Below are 22064 nucleotides of genomic sequence, written 5' to 3'. Positions count from 1 at the left end.
AAAGGAAAGACCATTTCATTTTTCAAAGAAGATGGGAACATTGACAGGGAAATAGATTTGAATATAGAAGTTTCGTAAAGAGCACGATTGGTAGTGTGATGTAAAATTACTCATGTTAGAAATTTTCATAAAAGTGACCCGAAAAACAATGCTAACTTGGTAACCCGTGTCCTGATTTTAATGACACTTGTTTTATTCTGTTTCTTTTCTCATTTCATTACAAATATAGTGTTATTGTGCACCATTTTTGCTGTATTTAATTACAGACAAGCAAATAATCTCAGAGTTTTAGTAGTATATAGATAGATAAACTGATATGTGGCTTCATCTAGTGTACCTAAATTCATCTAGACATTTTCATAAAAGTGACCCGAAAAATGGTGCTAACTCGGTAACCCGTGGTCCGATTTTAATGAAACTTGTTTTATTCTATTTGTATTCTCATTTCATTATAAATAGGGTGCTATTGTGCACTGTTTTTGCTGTATTTAATTACAGACAAACAATCTCAGAGTTTTAGTACTGTATAGATAGATTCCTGGTTCTGAGTTGGCTTCTAAAATTGCTGTTTCACATACTTTGGGATTACTCCAAATTTCTTTGAAATCTGTTTGCTTATATTGAAGAGTTTTTCAAAAGTTTAAGTATAGAAATTCCTGATATTGGTTCTTTTTATTTTATATTTTAAACAAGTTGTTTTCACTTTTAGATCAATGATTTGTATTTGATTACCTGAATTTATTGTTTGACTTGTAAGAACACATTTTTCATTATCTTTTACTTCATATTTGATTCATGGAATTTTTTGTTGTAAAAAATTGTTCAGTAGCTTCAGGAAAGTCTGTGGTCATTTCATTGTACTTGCACACTCACCCTGCTTGAGGCATATTGAGAATATGAGTGCAGGCTTTTTTTAAAACAAAATGTTTCCTTTGTTCATCAGCTTTTCAGTGCTCTTGACCAAAAGGGCAATGTTAAACCTTTGGTTCCCAACAGCTTCTTGTAAAATGGAAGTTATAACCTTCTTTTTCTGATCTTATTTTATTGTTGTAACATTTATAACAAACTAAAATATTTACGCTTTTTTTATTTGATCTTGGTAGACCAGTTTGCCGGTGTGTTGTTTTTTACTGACCTATTCATATGTGATTGAGTCTTGTTTACTTGAGATGTTTTGTTGGCTTGTGTTCAGCATCCTAAAGCTGACATGAATTACTAGAAACTTCATACTGTTCTATTTTTTTTAAGAATGATTTTGTAGATGTTTTGAAAGTCACTTGAATGTTTAGCACACTTTGTTCACATCTTAATTTTCTTCCAGTTAGATAACTATGTCCTGTATTTTTGTGATAATTTGTAATTTCTTTATTGTGTCTGAATTCATTAATCAATCTCTTTGACTTAGTTTCTTATGACACTGCATTGTGTTCACTCTCACAGGGTTGTCTTCCTGTCCTACTCCACTGACACTCAAATCTTGTGTTGTCTAGATTGTTGAATGATGTATTTTGATAACTTGGCACTTACAAACTGTCATAGTTTCATAGGAGATAGTCACAACAATGCATATTGGATTCATAGTGTTACTCGTATTAAGCTGTACAAATAAAGGTATATTTTTTATTTAATTAAAATGACAAATTTATCAACTGATCATAAGATTTTACCCACTTTGAGCTGTTTTATGTTTTAGAACCAACAAGTTATTTACTTATTACAAATGATTACACATTTCAATTATCTTGTTACTTTTTAGATATTCTGAGAAAGAGGTACCAGGGTGTAGCTTGTACTTCAGAGAATGGCAGATAACTATGGAGAGATTGGTCCATGATTACTGGCGGCTGCGAGAAGTAAATCATGGTTTAGTAAGTGATTATTATGTGACTGTAAGCCTGCATGCAACTTGGTATTCTTACAAGGTGCTCAACAAGACCTGTTGAACAAAAATGCATTAGTTTGTAGCTGAACGTGTAAAATTATAATGATCCATTATATTGAATAGATTGTGCTTTTCTTCTATATACACCACATTGGTATAGTAATTTTTTCCCATTCTAGGGGGGGAAGGGGGGCATATGATCTCTTGGAGGGGTAGGAGCAATTATGGTAGAGTTAATAGTGCAATAATGCAAAATTAAGCATTTTAATATATTTTTTGTTAATGAAAATAATAAGTAATTACTACAACATATAACATTTTAATATGTATCTGTGTATTATTTCTCATCACTTAACTCACTCTTTCATTCATTTAAAAAAAGAGGGTGTGTGTGTGTGTGTGCAAGAAACTATATTTATCAAAGGGGTTATGAATGACAAAAGTTTGGGAAATGCTAGTTTATGTATCATTTATATGTGTATATAACATCCATATTATTGAATGGTAGTAGAAAATAGTTACATATGTAATTAATTTTTGGTTGTTTTGGTAAAGTGTTATTGGGTTTGAAAATAGATAACTTTGTACTGACTGATTTTTAATTTGAAAAGGGTTTGAAAGTCACAAATTTGATTGATTCATTTGCCACATTATACATGCTATTATGTCAGTAGTTCTACTTCTAATGCAATAGATTTAAACATTGTTGCTAGATCTCCTATCAGTATGATAGGGTTTAATTATGTATATATTTTAAATTCTTGCCTCATGGAAATATTAACTTTCATAAGTTTTTAATTATTACAAAGTTAGTTTCAGGAATGAAATAGCTGAGACTGCTTTGAGTTGTGGATTCTAAGGCACATGTTCCATTTTACCTACAAGTTGTCCTCTGTTTCACATTTGATCACTACATGCACATGAATGGTGCCATGATAGATGTATGGAGCATGTAAAAGAAGTTACATATAACATGCAATATAGACTCGCACTGTTTCATAATCTGTGTGTAATATTTCTATATAGAAGTATCACAAGAATTATTATTTTTAACATTTATATTGGAAGTCTTGTATATTTAAATCCAGCTTCACTTCTCTCATCCTGAAGTCTATAAGAATTTTTTCACACTTGTGTTTTCTTTAATTTGTTTGAAGTTTGGCATAAGGCAATATCATTTGGTAGCATTTTCTGTGATTTTAGTGAGGAATTTGTAGCTATGAAAGTTCCTTTGATTTTTAAAGTTTACTGCTTCTTTTATACTTTATTTTAAATTCTCTTTACAGATATCTCTCTAAATGTTTTTAATATTTTTTCATGTACTCTACTTTCATCCTCTTGATCATAGCATTTTATCTTTAATACACTTTTTGAATAAATAATATAATTTTTATACAGTGTCCTTAAGTTTTCCTCATTTGCATTTTATTCTTTTTCTTTGTATTTCACTTTAAATTCAGTTGTATGAGTGGCACATTCTGTTGCCTAGGTGATTGAGTTAAGTTGTAATTACTAGAGTTGTTTCTTGTATCAGCTCGTGTAGTCTTTCTTATCCTGAGTGGGTAGTACTCTACCAAAAATCTGACTAATCTATTTTTGTTTTTCTTTATTGAGTGTATCTGAAACTTGCTAGAGGAATCTTATCTTTAAAAAAAGCTCTCTTAAGCTTACGTATGTAACACATTTCCCATTGTCTGCAGATTTGGGAGATACTTGTCATGTATCCATTTATTTTTTCATAAATTGGGACACTTTAGTTAATTGAGATAATTTGTTAGGTTTGGTGTATCTATATTTGTTTGTGTTGCTACTAAAATCTTTCAGTATTACTAAGTCTGTAAGATGACTACCATATTTTTCAGTGTATAAGACACACTTTTTTACCCCAAAATTTGATGTCAAAATCTGCTTGTGTCCTATACACTGAAGGTATGAATAATATATATGTATATATATGATATAAACAAGCCATGTGTGAATATATTTAAATAGGCATGCATAGTTTAGTTCAATTGAATGTGTTATTTATAACAATAGTAGTTTTTTTTTCTTTTAAAAACATAACTATTTATAATGCTCCCTAAATAATAAAAAATAAATTACAGTGAAAGCAATGAAGATTTTGTAGGTTTTGAACCAAACTAAATAACAGTAAACCTTTTTTTGTTTACGGTATTTTCTTATTTTGATGTTTTGAGCTCTTTTGTGTTTAGAACAATATATACTAATTTTTAAAGTATCAAAGTGAATTTTTGTTCAATAAAAATCTTTCAAATGAGACTTTAGCTTCCCCCCCCCTAAACTTTGCCTTCAAAATAAGGGTGCGTCTTATATTCCGAAAAATACGGTAATTGCACTTTATAAGAATCACATCATATACTAATGCAGTGGTGCATTGGTACAGGTAAGAGATGTGACTCCACAAGTGATTTACTTATCCCAATTTATTTGGTTCACATCAAATGTTTGACTATCCAACATTGCCACGCAACCTTTTCTGAGGGAAGATATTATTTGTATAGCAAGATTTTTAAACAGTGCAAAGCCAAAGCTCACAACATTTGGAAGAAAGGTGCTTTGCTTTCTCTGTTCTGATAGAAGTGTAAAAACTCCTCCATCAAAGCACTTAGAAAAGCAACAGTGTTCTCAAGCCAATCTAGAACAGTGCCCTCGTTTGCCAAGTTTCAAGATGAAGGAAGCTCTCTAACTCAGTAAGCCATGATGTTGAGTCTTGACATATTTTGTAGTATCATTGAGAAAATAACAAACAAGGATTTGAAGTTGATGAAGACTTGTAAACTTGAGGTTCAAAACCTCTCAGCGTCACCACAAAATCAACAGAGAAATACGGCAAAAAAAAATTGAATCATAGCTGTCCAATAAATTTTTTTGCGTTTGATCTACTTAAACATGGTATTGAAAGCCAACATTTATGTACAATGCAGGGTTTGTGAAAAATTTATTAAGGTATGTTGTCTGAGTTTGATTGTGTTGTTACAGCAGAAATTATGGTGTTAGGCACTAAGTACTTGTTCATGGCCATCAGACTCAACATAATAGATAATGTAGATGGATGGTTATTCTTACAAAATGTGATTAACCCCTTAAGTAGGTGAATGTTCAACACTGGAGTGTTCTCTGTTGTTGTCAAGTGTTCAACTAGAGTTGTATCTTTTCTCTTTGTACAACTGCACCTTTGTGAAGGCTCATTCAAAACCAATGTCTGTAAATCAAATAGAATAATTATCATAAAAAGTAATCATACAAAGCTAATAGGTCTAAAAAAAAAGTACCTGCATGGTGGTAGTTATATAAAAAAGTTCACACAAAACCAATAGACCTCCCAGCAAAGTACATGTAAGGTGGTAAATATGAAGAACGTTCACACAAATCAGTAGGTGTTTTGACTATCAGGATGATGGTCACAAAGAAGGCTCACATGAAACATAAGGTTTTCCAACAGTCAGGATTTGGATCATGAATATGACTAATGAAAGCAATAGTAGGAGACCCACTAATGATGCAGTATCTACAAAGTATTAAATTATACTGTTTTTTTTTTATACAAAAAATAATTTAAAATGGATAGAAATTTTAGCTACATTTCTGTTGTTAAGTTTACTAAATATTTATTTTTAATTTTTCTCCATATATTTAAGAAAGAAGTTGGAAAATGTTGATATGATTATTATGAAAATAGTTGCTCAAATTTTGAAAACTTGTTTAAATTTTTTTAAATTGGGAAAAATCACTTATGAAAGTTTACACTATCAGTTCTTCTAGAGGAATATATTTGAATAATAATATTATTAATATTATTATTAATATAAAATATCTAGAGTGTTATGTTTGCTTGTTTTTTCTTCCCCAGTTTTGTGTCATCACTTGTTTTGGTATGATAGTATTATCAGTTATTGGTAATTTTGTGCCTGATGTCATCACTGTCTATACTCTAGGTGAGTATATAAATGTTGTATAAAAATATTGGTAACAAATCTGGGAATTAAGTAAAATTTACAGAAAAAATAATATAATAGTAATATACTGTGAGTTAAGTTTTTGTTGTACAGTGTTTTATTTTTAAAGTTCATGCCTTAATAGTTTTTGTTAAGTGTCAACTAAAGAGTGTATAACATTATAATTTTTACTTTATAAAAATGTAGGAATTTTCAAAATAAACTTAGTATAAATGTTTTACAGATACAAATTTAGGGCCTGATTTGGATTAATATATTCTCGTACCCATTCTCTCGTGTGCTTATCTTAGTAAAACACATGGATGTGTATATGTATACCAGTGTCACGTAAACAGATACTAGGATATTTACAGACTCATTCTTTGACTAGTAAAGGGTGAATCAGTGAGACATGTATCCTGTCAATATTTTCAGGGAATTTTAAAAATTGGAGTGTAACAAATATGTAAAAGACTATGCTTTAGGTTAAATTTAATCTGATACATGCTTGATCTTTAGATTATAATGCTCTTAAATTTCTCATATTTATGCTATTTAATAGAGTTTTAACAAACTACATGGTGCTAACATTATAACTGGTATGTTTAAATACGCTGCACTCCATACAAAACTTCATTAAATAAATAAACAAAATAACACACATGGATGAATACTCATGAGTAAATAGATTGGAACCAGACTTCAGTGAATTACAAATTATAATTTTTCACTTATAACCTGTATTATACTAACCCATAACATATATATTGTAATTTCACTTGTAACCTGTATTATGCTAACCATAACGTATATATTGTAATTAATATGACAACCCTGTTACAAATTTGTAATTTCATGGCCAAATATAGGGTTTATCTGTAAAATACTCACTATCACAGTTCATCACAATAAGCAAAGGAGGACTGGGAAAATCAATGACCTAAAGTCAGTACAAGAATTAATACCATAGTATTATATTATTGAAGTTACATAGGAAAATTGAAATATTTGACACTTGTTTTATGTCATTAGGGTGAACATAAATAAAATGGTGGATGTTTAAATTTTTATATTGTCCCGAGAGGATGCCATTTTGCACAACACTGATTTTTGCATATGTAAATAAGATGATTATAAAAATCTGTATTTTGCACGTTTTACCTCTCTTAAGAGAATTTCACGAAGATTATAATTCTATTTGTATTTTTTGACTTTATGAGTATTATCTCAAAGTATGGTTTATGTTGAGCAGCATTTTTATTATTTTGTTTGTTTTCAGTAATGATCATGTCCCTTGGACCAGGCCTTTTATTGTATGTTGTACCTGCATCTTGGCATGGCAAAATGAAAGAACTAGTTGAAATTTGCTCTGCTCAGGAAAAAAAGAAAATTCCAGGTAAATGTAAACCCACTTGTTCATTATACAAAATTATATTTTTTCATTTATCTTTGTACACTTGTGTGTATTTGAATCTGTCTGAGTTCAGTTTTACAATTGAACATTTTTACACTTTCCATACTAGTGAGTCATAGTTAGGGATGGAAAAAAATATCTGTTCTGATCAGATATTGCAGTGTCTGGTGAAATCTGATCTGATTAAATATTAATTGATAAATATGATAATCAGATAGCATTTCTGTCAACAGATTACTTCTTAGTATTATTCAGGCATGATACTAGTTGCATGTGCACCACACACATATTAGATATTGCATCATCTAGCCTATTAATGATTTCTATTAACTTTTAAATGTAGTTGCATTTTCCCTCCTTTAAAATGTAGGAGCCCCGGTAGTTGTAACATAGATGGTTGTTACGTACTCTAAATAAATATTGTGCCTACCTGTGGGCAGCGACAGCAGTAGCTAGAGCAGTCCAAACAACAGTCTTGACCCACATTCCGTTAAAGGGCCTATAGTGTCCACTCATTCATCCCTGTACATCTCCATGTGCTTGCTTACGAAATTTTCATAAACAGTGACAAAGTAACTAATTTAATACAATAATATAAAGAAGTGGTAGCTCAATGCTGCAACACATTTTCAATATGTATGGCCTCATCTATTATCTGGCCTGAAAATATCCAAATATGTTCAGATATCCAAACAAAACTACTACTTGTTCCATCTCTAGTCGTAATAAATATTGAAGTTTGTACTTTACATTTCTTTCTTCACAGTTTTTTTTTTACTGTTTTCATTCTAGTAACAAGTTACATTTACATGTATTATTATAGAAAAAATTGCTGTAAATCTTTCACTCCATTAACAAATAAAATGAATATATTTATCTTACTCTTCTTTAACTAAAACAAGGAAAATTGGGTTATGCTTGCCTATGATTCATTTATCACTTCAGCTTTATTATTGTTTTTGATTGCTGCTTTCCTTTCTTGTTGGAAGTTTAACTGTATGTCTGCCCACCAATAACTTATTGCATTAGAAAGACATAATTTTAGTAACTTTATATAAAGAAGCAGTTACATTTGAATTAATATTTTTTGTGCTCTTGGAAAAATTCAGAAAAATAGGAGATATTCAAGTAATTTGGCAAACATTTCATACAAGATTTTATTGTTTTATTCGAAATTGCATGGGGAGTGTCAAGACACTACATAGGCTTGTAGAATGTTCCAAGTGCTGACAACATAACTAAGTAATAGAATCTCAAGCTCTGGATATATATTCCACAGTGCTTTTAAAGCTCAAATTCTGGGATATTTTTTGTAACACTTGGGGTGTATTAACCTAGACAAACTTTGGAAAAAAGTAATAAAACTTGTGCTCAGTACTTTGCAAGAGTTTACAAATCACGTGTACAAGAGATCTGTAGAATTAGAGATTTATAGTTTTGGTGTGGATTAAGTTTCCATAATCCTTACTTTTAAAAGAACATACTAAGCTTCAAAATAGTAATAATAATAGCATTAAAATAAATAATTTTAATAATAAAATTGAAGGAGAAGAATTTAAATTCTTTGGATATCAAACTTAATGATAAATTAAAAAAAATTTGACCACAAAATCCAGAGGAAAAATTACCAATACTTGAAGTTTCATCTTCTACCTAGTTGAAAGGTTAAGTGCCTACTATTGTCATATCTATGATTCAAATTTTATGTTATAACATAGTACAACAGTAACATATATTTACTTGACGTGATGGTACATGATACGAAAACATGTGAAGGAAAAAAGGCCTTACAAGAGAAGAAATAAATTTGAGGATGTATTTTGACAAAATTTACTAATATTTAGAGGTGTATTAACAGGAACTTAAATGAACTTTATTGTTTCGTCTCATTCAAGAGGAATGTTTGACTGGTGAAAACACAGATAATGAAAGTGAGTTAGATGAATTCTTGCCACCAGCGTCAACAGAATCCATTGCTGCTGATCTTAGCCTTAGTGAAGATAAGAGTAATAACAAGTATGTTTCCAATTCAAGATCAACATCTTCACTAACACAGCCTGATCCAGAAGAACTTCAGACTATTGTTCAGGAACTTGGGATAGAAACTGTTGCTAATGAAGGTACATATATAAATATGAAATTTGTAATTTTTTGTATCTTGTTAAGTAGAATACTAAGATGGATTATAGACACTTAGTACTTTTCATTTAAATACTGCAGTTAGTGTGTGAATTACTTGTATGTAGCTAGGATATTGATAATGATTCTAAAAAGCAAGGCTCTAGATTGCCCTTTATATAGCGTACTAATAAATATGTGACATACACATCCTGATAGTTTATGTTTTGAAGAATTACTGAATGTATGGAATAAGGTTTAGTGTTTTGCTGTTATTTTACTACCCTTGCAACATTTAACCTTTTCCAGTCTGGTGACAGTGTCTTGCTTTTTCTGTATTTGCATTCATAAAAACTAATAACTCTTAAATATTACCATGTCAGAAACACAAAGACTTTGAACATAAAGCATGATAATATTGAATGATTTAGATATAATTTATATTTTTTTATGTAAAATTACAATTAATAAAAAACCACTGACAATATGCCCGTAACTACTGACCCAAAAGACAGCTTTTGCACTTGTTTGTTGTACTTGCTATATAGATTCTATGACTAAAAGATACATCAGTATTTCTGTTTGCTCTTATCTTAGCCATTTCCCAAAATAAATAATTGTTTTTGAAAGAGAAGTTTGTATTCAACATTTGTATATTTTTGCACAGCTGTGTTATTCAGGTTTTTCTTTATGTATTTTTTGAGTAGTAACAAATATTGTCAAAGTCCTAATGGTTTTCAAACGAGACCCAAAACTTGAGCACTTTAAAATAGTTCACTATTCTTCTTTGTTCTCCTGAAGAAGAATAGTGAACTATTGAAGGTGCTCGAGTTTTGGGTCTTGTTTGAAAACCATTACAACTTTTACATGTAATCCTGTGTGCTAATTTCTTAATCAGAAGGCATAGGCCTAATAATGTCATATGTTAGCTCTCTGTTGAAAGACATTTTGCAATAAAAGATTGCATTTATTGTTAAAAGTAATACAAATAGTATTTATCTTACCTATGTATGCCTTTTGGAAATTATGGATATCTATTTAACAAAAAAAAAGTCCCCAATTAATATTATGTTTAGCAGGCAGATTTTTTATTACCTTATTTAAAAGAATTGTTGATAAAGTTTCTATCTGAAATTCTAAAACTGAACGTATTAGTTATAGTTGTATTTTAAAGGGGGTGCGATGTTAGAATTTTTTATCATAAAAACATAAAATACTGGGCTGGAAAATGTTAATCAGTTAAGAATTGAAACAATTGACAGCAGCTCTTTACTGCATATGTGCTTTGAAGTGTTTGTGAAAGTTTTATCTTTGTTTACAGTACAGTCATTTTAAAGCAGCTGAAAAAATTGTAAAAGGAGTCATTTTGAAACAAATCCACCACTATGGTTATGGTAATCCGATAATAATGATTTATCTAAGGAAAATTAGGTGAATGGTAAGGATGTTATCAAGAGGCTGGTTAGACCTGACCAGAGAAGATTAACAAGGACTTTTTTTTTGCACATTTGAGTATTTCAGGATCAATGTAGAGATAAACAATGCCAAAGTGCTTTTTATTTCAGAAATATAAAGTTCCACTTAAAGTTTAAATTTCATAAACTTGTGTTTTGAATAACGGTCAAACTATAAAAAATTGCTTATTAACTTTAAAAAATTGGCTTTAAACATTAACCAGATACAAGTCTTCTTCCTAAATTTCTTTAACTTTTAATGTATTTTTATGCAACTGAATATTTAGTGTAAGAAACAGATCTAACTAACATTAATCTATTGAATGTAATCTTTAGTGAGACTTGCCAGTCATTGAATTCATAAATGTGCACATTTGACCTTAAACCCTTTATCCTGTTACTTGAAAATAGAATAATCTATTTTGAAATGTTGGTTCAATATACTTTATTCAAAAGGACTTCAGTTTTTATGTTGCTTTTTGGGTTTTGTAGGCCCATATGCACAATGCCTAAAAGGGGGGTTCTAATTTATGAGATCAAAAGCCAACATATATTCTGTGAAGCACAATCAGCACAAACCTGCATTTTGTTGATAGATTAATGTATTACTAGAATTGATAGAACCATTCAATTTTGACTGTATTATATTAATCTATTTCTATAGTTTTAAAACCATGCTATTCTTTACTTTATGTTAATTGATTAACTTGTATGCAGAGTTTAACATAACACTATATTTTGTGATTGTAATATCTTACAGGATTCCCAGAATGTGAAATATATGTGAATGTTTTATTCCAACTAGATTCTTAATTTGAACTTTAGATATTTGTTTATATATATTTATCTTCTAGATGATGATTCATCATTGATTCAAGGTTTAGGAAATTTCCCAGATGTTCATGATGAAAGTGAAGATGACATTGAAGCACATTTGCCAGTTACTACTCAGTTGGAGCAAGCACAATTACCACAACAGGAAGAAATAAGAGAAGCACAGCATCAAACTACCACTGAAAAAGAAGAAAGTTTATCCTCTGAAAGTGAAGAAGAAGTCTTTCTGAAAGGTCTTTCATTCTCTGAATTAGAGACAACAGATTCCTCCCAGAGACCTTTAGCAGTTACTCAGCGACCTCTTCTTATGGACCCTGGCCTAGATATAATTGGCCAGTTACAAAAATCTGTAGAAGAAGAAATAGCTTCTCATTTGGGTATGTTCACAGGGTCACATCCAAGAATTTCAAGAAGTGAAAACAGAGATCCAGAAATCTCAGACGAGACTAGTGGAAATGATGTCAGTGACTATGAAATGATCTCCGAAAAAGCAGATGCCAACTCCTGATAGATTTTCAATGTGTTTTGCAGTCAGTTAAGAAGTTAAAGGCATACTGTCATTTTTTTTAAGAATCATATGGATTACATGAAATATCAAATATAATACAAAATGCTATTATTATTATTGTCTTCCACAGTAAATATTGGTCAATGCCTGTTAAGTAAAAATATTCCATGGAAAGAAAATATAAACTCCAATACAGTACCTTACTTCCTCTCACATAGCTTTTATCATTTGGTGCTGCCCTCTATATGCAAGATTTTTTTCATGCTACTAGCCTTGAAACAATTTACAGAAAATTCATCGAAAAACATTTCCTCGAAAACAATTCTTCAAAAAACAGTTCTTCAAAATAACAGTTAATCTAATGTCCAATTTTCAGGTCAATTTTTAATTATTAATTAATGTATAAAATATTATTAAAATGCATATGACTTACCTTTCGATGAACTTTCAAAGTGAAATGGACTGTTATTATTGAGTACATAAAGAAAGATATTTAATCAGAATGAAGAATATTATTACATCATGATATTACAATGGGCAATTTTATCAGGCCATTAAAAATATTCAAAAAACACCAATATTATTTATTTCTTTTAACCATGTAATAACTAATATTTTATGTTATGTGCAATACCATACAAGTAATCATTCATATTATTTGTTGTTTGGAACGTATTGACAAGTTTTTTATTCTCTCTGCATTGTCACAGTATTTTTTCTGACTAATAGAAGGTTCCTGACCACTCAAAAGTTTCTCAATATTTTGCTTGTTTAGATTTTGTTCCCTCTTTATCACAGAAATGAACTTCCATATATTTGGATGATTTGCAGAAACATGTTGCAAAAAGTCATGGTGCCTTCCTTTTTTAGAATTGTTAGTTTTTGGCAAGTCCTGTTTCCTGCCTTCGTAGCAGTTCCACATCTCAAGCTTAAATACAGGAGGTTGGTGGTGTCTTGGATCGGGACATCCAATCCAATTATTCTCAATATAATCAACCACGGGTTGATCTTTGGGTGGAAAAATGTTTTCATCAATAAGAAAGTTGAACATCTCTGCAACGTGGTCTGTAGGAATAAATGCTTGTGCAGAGATCATGCAAATCTTTAAAATGAAGTCTGCATCTGTGTCATATCTTTGTCTGAGGCCATTTTTGAAGAAATTACCGCATACGGTTTTGAAGAATTGTTATTTCAAATAAATGTTTTTTGAAAAATTGTGTTTTTGAGGAATTTAATGCTTATGCCTTGAAACTTCCACCTACCCCATGATGAATGTAGTTCACTGCATCTTCGCATCTAACTTATCATGCAACAACCCTCCACCAGTAGAAGTGCGATACACACTCCTGATGCATGTTACTCCCTCTTTGATTCCACCTAACCATCAGGGGCAGCCTGCTTTTCTAAATAGGGATTTTGTGGTCAACCATTACCCTGTCTCCTGTGTTGGCATTCCTCTGGAATTCCCATTGTGCCCCCCCCCCTCTTCTAGTGGATTATGGGAGTCCTTGCTCCTGAATGGGCTCAATTCCATTCAGTAGAGAGTGGGTGTATATTATAAAGTATAATAAAGTGTATAATCTTATAATAAAAGAGATAGAGTAGATCTGCCACATTGCAGTTCATCCTTGTGGTGGGGATCCCTTGTCCTACCATTAACTGGATGTCAGTTTCAAGTGAGTGGCTTTGGATTAGAGCAGGACCAATCAACATAAGTCCTCATACATGTTGGTTGTAACTTCTCATTGTACCCCAGTCGAGGAATTTTGCCTTGTGTACTCACTTCCATGTGGAGGGTCCCAGAAGATGATGTTGCGCAGAGTGGAACCAGTCAAATTGGTTATTGGATTTAAAGTGAACTTCCACAATGGCATGTCTCTTCTTATAGTCGTTCAGATGTTGGGTTCCCAGATAGCTGCCGTTGTTTGTGAATTTGTGCATATTTGCCCTATTTAGTTGACTGATAAGGAATTTTCTCCTTCTTTCTACTCAACTTGAGGTGTAGATGGTGTGGACCCTCCTCCTACTACAGGTTGGATGATGTATACCTGATGCTGCCTGGGTTTTTGACTGGAGATGACATACTGAGTATGGTTCTGTTATACCCTAGCTATTTTACACCAAGGGGCACATCCGTTTTAGCTTTCCCCACCATCTGGTCTATGGCTGGGAATCCTACATTATTTCATCTCCTGGACTATGATTTTGGTGGAATGTGGGGTTGGGCTACCCAAGATTTTTTTCTCTCACTTATTGGATGTTCTTTTCACAATTTCCACTCATTTATGTGATACTTACTACCACACTGGGAGAGGAGTATACCTAGTTCAGAAGAGGTGTGGTCTCCCACATGTGTTTCTTTCCTAACGGGGTTCACACTCCATGGGTGTTCTTTGGATGCTTTCGAAGGATGCATATCTTTATCCCTCCACCTTTTCAACGTGGGATTCTAGCTATTATGTGAGAGGAGGTAAGGAACATATCAGAAATTATTATTTTTCTACACAGAAAATATATTTCCAATAGGTACTTACTTTTTGCCTAATCTCGAAGTGATAATTAGGTGGAATTGAATAGAATGAATATTGTGCATCAGGAGGGTATGTCCTACTCCTATTGGTGAAGGGTTGTCGCTTAGTAATTTACACACAAAGATACAGTGAACCACATTATTTGTGGGGTAGGTGAGAGTTTCAAGGCTAGTGGCATACAAGCATGCAAAAATGTTTTTGGATATAGAGGGCAGCATTGAATGAGAGAAGCTATTATTGAGAGGAGGTAAGTATGTATCAGAAATATATTTTCAGTGTAGAAAAATAATTTCTATCATAATACTTTAGAGATTTTGAACTCTTTTAGAGTATTGTTTCTTTATTCACTTTTTGAAGTGGCATCTTCTGTTTATTTAAATTTATCTGTTTTATATGTAAATTTTTTATTTTTGATGTTTGCTTAAAATTTTATTCTTTACCATTTCAGCTGAAAGTTTAGATTTAAATATGTTTATTTGAATTGGGAAAAGTTTTAAATGGTTGTACATTTAAAATAAAGTACTAGATTAGAAGAAATAATTTCTCCATGTGATTTTGTATAACAGGCATGGGCCATCATATTGCATAGATATCCGATGTTTTACAGGATTAGAAGTTATTGAAGCATTTCTTTTTATTAATGGAAGTTGATGTTGATTTTTTTCTTCTTTTCTTTGGACATATCTGATCACCATATTTACAAGAAAATTCAGAAAGTTGAGCTAGTAGTTTTGGAAATGTTATATCTACATTCCTTGTGTAAAAACTAGCAATTGATTTTGTTGTATTTCTTCTGACATTTTTGCAAAAGGATTTCAAAATTAAATGGAACAAAATACAAATATATATGTACACGAATCAATGTTTTCTCTATTTTAAAAACATTCAAAAAATTATAGTGTGCCTTTAATATGTGATTAGTATGAATGTTCTTGTGATATTTCCCATCTTGTCCTGAAATACTCTTGTTTAAACTTTTTTTTTTAACTTGAGCTTTGCAGCATTAGGTATTACATTTGAAATAAATTCTTTTGTGTGTGTGTGAACTTGTAGGTAAAAAAGCATCTGAGTGTTCAGCAGGTAATATTCTTTTTATCATACGGTGTTTGAATTACATACAGTTTAGACAAGGCTTGATCCAGGAAACCTTTCAAACTCTACTGATCCTTAAATTTGACTCGTAAAGTTTTGTCAATATAATGGTAAATAATAATATAATCTTTGAGAAATATTTTTTCATCATTTTTGTTTTTTAAAGGAAAAAAAACGTTTTTGGAGTGCTCAATGATTTCTGCATCAAAATAATATTATTTTAAAATCGAAAGAAAATATTTAATTACTGTTTTCAGATGTTTTAAGAGGTAATGCTAACATTCCTATATTTAGCTGTCCAGTGTTTCTAGATCGAACCTGGTTCAGGCCTAATAATCCTGTAAATGTTTGGAGTGGAGTGTAAAACAAATTGTTGAAATATATTTGTTATTGCTGTAGGATAACTGATTTAAATGTAACATGGTACATTGATAATAGATATGACAGTTTATAATTTTGTGCACTGTTTTTTAATAGTTTCTCACCTTCCGAAAAGAACATTTCCCACATAGTGGAAAACTTAAACTGACTTATAATTTTTCAATGGACACTATTTTATAATAATGGTTAACATATATTTTATTATGATAAAAATTTATAATGCAGCATAATTGTATGAATTAGTTTTGTAAAGAATGTGATATTATGCTACTGTACGTACTTGAACAGTTCTATTTATAGGCAGCTGATTCAACAGTGAATATTAGCTCATCATCACATCACCTAGAAAGTTCCCTTAAAATTGTTTGTAATAATAAGGATACTTGCTGTTTTATTTGATATATATACTTGTCATACCAGGCTCAGAAGATCCATGTTGTTAAAGATATGGTAAGAAAAACATTAGTACATAATATCATGACAGCTGTCTACAAGAAGGAAGTGGTTCTCTTGTGTTTGGTATTGTACTGGATTATCAAGATCCTTGAGTATTAGTAAGTGATTGTAAGGAAATATTAGAAATATAGCTATCATAAAAAATTCCATCATGTGGTATTATACCAGGTTGTAATGATTCATGTTGGTTAGTGTTTAGGATAGGGTAAGGGAAAACCTGCAAATTATTTATATTAAAGTTATCTACAAAAATAAAAAAAAACCCATCAGAGTTGTAGTTTGTGTATTTCTGTACAAGGCTAACAAAATCCACGATGTTAGTACATGTTGATATGTATATTTGATAAAGAAGAAATACTAAATGTTATTTATGAACAAAAACTAGCAGCAGTTATTTAGAGGAAGAAGAACGTTGAAGAAATTGTTGAAGGCATTGGATAGATCTTGCTTTAATGTTTCCCATTCCAGTAAAAGTAAGATACCTAATTCTGTTGTTTGATCAGAAAATGTTTTTTCGCACCTGACAGGTTATTTCAAAATTGTTAAATTTCTCTATAGGTAGAATTTGTTGAGGTTTTATTGACTAGTTTGAACAATATTAAACTTCCAGAAGGTTTTAATTAAGTTTTCAATGTTAATATGTAGAGTCAAGGTTATTCTGTGAGGAATTAGGCTCACCGAGACCTATTTTATGTGTTTTGAGTAATGTAGTTTTTGTTGTCTATTTTTTAAAATAATCTTTATGGGTTAGTTTCATTAAGAATCATTGTTGGAGTATAGATTGCATATGAAGACCATTGTTAAAGTTATGCTACTAAATTTCACAAATCTTTAGGAAGGTTTAAAACTTATGAATAGATTTCCTTCACATCTCACAACTTGGGTAATATCTTTACAGAACCATAGGATAATATAAATAAGCTCTTGCTTAGTAATATAGCCACTGGGTTGTATAAAATTTTGGCTTGCTATTTTTCAAGTTTTTTTAGAAGACTTTCCTTAGATGAATACTGTTCAAACAACTTGGTATGTGAATTTTATGGCATCAAATGAATCTAGAACAACTTGTGCTATTCTTCTGGGCAGTTGCATGGTTTTGAAATATTTTTAAAAGACTTGGAAAAGTTACGTTTTAACCAAACGTAGATGGTAGTATGTGTAGACAGAATTTAATTGGTTGAATTTCTTTCTAACCGACTATTTAGGTATGTGTAGGCAGAATTTCATTGGTTGAATTTCGTTCTAATTTACCATGTACGTATGTGTAGACAAAATTTCAATGGTTGAATTTTGTTCTAATCTTTCCCTGTAGGTATATGTAGACAGAATTTCATTGGTTGAATTTTGTTCTAACTGACCATATAGGTATGTGTAGACAGATGGGGTCATAGGGAAATATTTAAAAACCAACTTGTTATTGTTTTATTACAAAAGTGGAGCAGAAGGCTTCACAAATTAAATAGAAAGTTGTGTTGTGGATTTGTGATATATTTGTAGCTAGTGTTTTCAATAAGCTTTCTGTTTATCAAGCTTTTTAAATTAACTAGAAACTTAGTTATAAATGCTTCAGTTTTTCTGGCATTATTAAAGATATACTCTATTTGTATTTTTAACTGGAAATTTTAGGAATCACTAATGCTGATATTAAAAAAAAAGGTTGTTTGAGTGATTATAACGTTTTGCTTTATGCTGTGGTTATTCTTATTTATTATGTATTATTAATCTTGTTTTGTGGAAAGGGAACGTTTTTATTGCTAAAACGAGTCATAATAAATATTTGTTATTAACTATTTCAGTTTTCCTTGTGTGTGACATTTAATAAGAGTAATTAAAAGTTAATTCCGATTCGGTCTTACCTCTAATAACTCAAAGCTATCTCGATCTTCTTTCTGCCCTCTAAGCATTGCTAAAAAATTTTCGCGCTCAGAGCACCACTCTATTTACCCCATCAATTTCGCGCCAAGTAAAAAATGAAAATAAAAATCAACGCCTGCCACATATAAAACCTGTGACGTTCCGTGAGTTAGGCGGAAGCGATAACCACCACATTACAAGCACCTGAAAAGAAGTTGGGTAAAATGTTTAAAATAGTGTTTTTTTCTTCAGTCCTAATTTTTAATAATATTTTATTATAGGTATTTATCAATGAAGCATTAAAGAATGGTATGGATCGCTAGAGAATTGTCACTTGACATAAGTATTGCTATACGTGTTTCCTTTTTTGGGTTTCATTTGGTAGGTGAGGACAGGGTTATATACTATGCAGAGATTTGGAATGATAATTTTGTTTGATTTTTTAATGATTTTCAGATCATCATATTTTTATTATGTTTGGTAATATTTTTTGTTACAACAAATTTTCCGTGTGTGTACTTTAAGTAATTATCCTTAACTATATATTTTTTACTATCCAGATATGTACAGTTATTTTCATGAGATGTATTATTACACACACGTCGCTGATAGTCATGCTTTGTTTTAATAAAAAGACCTTTAACCAAAGGATCCAACACTAATCACATAAGGCAAAAATGTACGGAAACCTGAAAAGGACACACGCACAATGCCATTATATAGGACTTGGTCCCGTTTCCATACGATAGCACTCTTAACATCACAATCGAATTCATGCAACTTAGAAATAATGCTCTCATCAGTGATGTATTTGGAAACGTCGAAAAATGAAACGGTCAAAGTACGGATAGCTATTTACTGAGCCGCACAGTTTTCGTCATGAATAGTCAATCCGGAATCCACCACAAATTCAACGTCGTTATTGAATATAAATATAACCTCATAGCCCCTCTTCCCCCATACGAGAGACAATGGATGTAACTGAAGCAGCACCAAACTGTGAAATAACAGCTTGCATGACTTCAGTCTTCTTCATAACATCTAAAGAGCTATCTATACTGGACTGCTGTAACATCAACAAAAATCTAGGGACTTCCACACTCGAACTAAAAAAACACACGAAAAACAAAAAGCACAAATCACTATCTCAATACCAAGTAAGAGCAGGTCAAAAACACGTCTACTCACTAGGCGTATAATTAAACATGAGTGCTTGTGGATTCTTGACATTCCACTCACAATCTAAAATTCCAAGCAAACCGAATTTTAGTCTTGTAGACAATAAGATTATATACTTTTATATTTTTAATGGTTTTAATTTTCTCCGAGTTTTTGACACACACACACAAAAGAAACTAAACTTACACATTCATGAATTTTCTATATCCCCCCCACACCCCAAAAAAAGGAAATACACGCGAAAAAGCGAATAGCACAAGTCATTAACTGAATACGAACCAGAAGCGATAGAAAACATGTTTAAGACAGCTGAACGAGCTAATATCTAAGAAAATGAGAACTTTGTGCCTGCCAGGGCTTGAACCTGGGACCTTCCGCGTGTTAGGCGGATGTGATAGCCACTACACCACAAGCACTTGTTTGATTTTGTCTAATTTTATTTCTAAAGTCAATAACATTAAAGAAAAATTTACAATAAAGATTAGCTATTATTTTCGTAAGCTTAGGGGTTAATGCTTTGTGACTAGGTCTGTAAGTATAACACAAGAATATCGACTTACCTCAATTTAAAAATACTAATTCCAATAAAATCCCTGTACGTTTTACTGCAACCTAAGATATATGTATCTAATACATCTTTCTCCACTGCTCGTAAAGTTTTAATTATGAAAAAGAAATCTAGTTGAAAGTGCAATGTATATATATATATCAAATTACGTCTTATATAAATGGTAAAGCTTCTTTTTGATGGCGATATTGATTATCAACCCACCTGGGCTGACGGTAGTTGATCTACTTCAAAGTGCAGTTCTCAGTTACATCCATCTATCTATATATGAAGCACAAAAATCTGTGTCTGTCTGTTTGTCCTTTATCTAATACTTCTACTCACTGGGCCAATCTCAAATAAACGTTGTGGGTGATAGTTTGGAACAATGGACATGTTAATGCTTCAGAACCCCCTTCACCCCCATTATTGCTGATATTTAGCATTTATTACCTTTGCCGTAAGTTAACATTAACTACATTCATAGATGGCACCACGTCCTTACACAGAGAGAAAAAAAGAATATTAAACATTCTATAACACAGTTTGAAGGGAGGTCATACAAACATATATATCTGAAAGATTGTACGAATACTAGAGCAATGCAATGAAAAAAAGTTTCTACCACACCCGTCAACAGGTGCTTGTGGTGTAGTGGCTATCACATCCGCCTAACACGCGGAAGGTCCCAGGTTCAAGCCCTGGCAGGCACAAAGTCATTATTTTCTTAGGAATTAACTCGTTCAGCTGTCTTAGACCTGTTTTTTCTTGTCTCTTATTTTGTTTTCTGTTAATTACTTACGCTTTTCGTTTTTTTGCGTGGTGTAGTTTTCGTTTTTTTTTTTTTTTCAAGTGTGGAAGTTCATGGACTTATAACGATAAAAATGAGGGTTCGGTTTTTCCGGAGGACACAGCAGATAGCCCAATATAGCTTTGCTCTAAAACAAACAAACAAAAATCATCTTAGGTGTGACAATATTTCAACAATGTTTTGTTTCAGTTTTTTGCACAAACGAAAATACCATTCTTCAGAGAGTATGAATTTATATCATATTCTCTGTGATTGAATATCGACTATACGACTTGACTTTCATTGAATTAATCAATAACAAAGACAACGACCACGTTATAATACTATTCTGCAGCCAAAAACTGCATCTCTAATGGCCCACTTTATTATATCTCCTGTTCTGCCAATTATATACTCCACTCGTGGTCCTGGGTAGCATAATCTGATTATTTTCTCACGATTTACCCCACATGCCCTGTCAAGGAATTACCTCAAACTATAACCTCCTCATCATCCACACCCTTTTCTGACCCTTTTGTTTTCCTTTCCTCCAATAGTTCCTCGTCTGCAGAAGCTAAGGGTTGAAATTTGATGCTCAATAAAATAGGCTCATTACAATTAAATTCACTACTTTTAGCCCTGACAGTACTCTTTCTAACCTCCTGAAAGTCATTGTTAGCTGATGTTTTCCTTGCATGTAAAAACTTAAGCTCCTCTTGAAATCCTGTTGCCATTTCCTACAGTCTACATTTTTTTTACCTAATGCCTCTACATGAATTGTGATAGCCTCCAACTTCTCCTCCAACCTACAAACTCTACATAAGAATTGTACATCTTCATTAGAAGCTTCTCTAAAAGTACATGCCAGTCCCGAGTTCCCAGATGGAATCCATTCACTGCACCCATTACACCTAACAAACTGTGAACGCTGAACTCCTTATAAGTATTGTTACGTCTCCGTTCGTTAATTAACTTTCCGTAACTTCGTTCTGACGAAACTTTAGCGACACAAATCCTTACTTAATAAAACTGATTTATTCTTTCCGAATACAACTTTACAACTTTACG

At 31.6% G+C, this 22064-nt stretch overlaps 1 protein-coding gene and 2 non-coding genes across 3 annotated transcripts in view; 2 read left to right on the top strand and 1 right to left on the bottom strand.

Annotated features, from left to right (window-relative positions):
- Positions 1-18416, top strand: part of LOC106473863 (reticulophagy regulator 3-like) — a 33294-nt gene extending 14878 nt beyond the window's left edge. Inside the window, exons 4-8 of the mRNA XM_013934549.2 lie at positions 1757-1868; positions 5754-5838; positions 7118-7234; positions 9148-9372; positions 11679-18416. Coding sequence (XP_013790003.1) covers positions 1757-1868; positions 5754-5838; positions 7118-7234; positions 9148-9372; positions 11679-12166 — 1027 coding nt within the window. The 3' untranslated portion in view covers positions 12167-18416. The remainder of the gene's footprint in view (positions 1-1756; positions 1869-5753; positions 5839-7117; positions 7235-9147; positions 9373-11678) is intronic.
- Positions 18417-20002: 1586 nt separating this feature from the next.
- On the bottom strand, positions 20003-20075 carry Trnav-aac. Its single transcript has one exon. It is a non-coding gene; the product is annotated as a tRNA-Val (tRNA).
- Positions 20076-20846: 771 nt separating this feature from the next.
- Positions 20847-20919, top strand: Trnav-aac. The gene has a single exon. It is a non-coding gene; the product is annotated as a tRNA-Val (tRNA).
- Positions 20920-22064: the final 1145 nt, after the last annotated feature.

This window comes from Limulus polyphemus, unplaced genomic scaffold (genome assembly GCF_000517525.1).
Source record: "Limulus polyphemus unplaced genomic scaffold, Limulus_polyphemus-2.1.2 Scaffold6571, whole genome shotgun sequence".
Classification (NCBI taxonomy): Eukaryota; Metazoa; Arthropoda; class Merostomata; order Xiphosura; family Limulidae; genus Limulus; species Limulus polyphemus.
The sequence above is the reverse complement of the archived record's forward strand: the minus strand, read 5'-3'. Positions and strand labels throughout refer to the sequence as shown.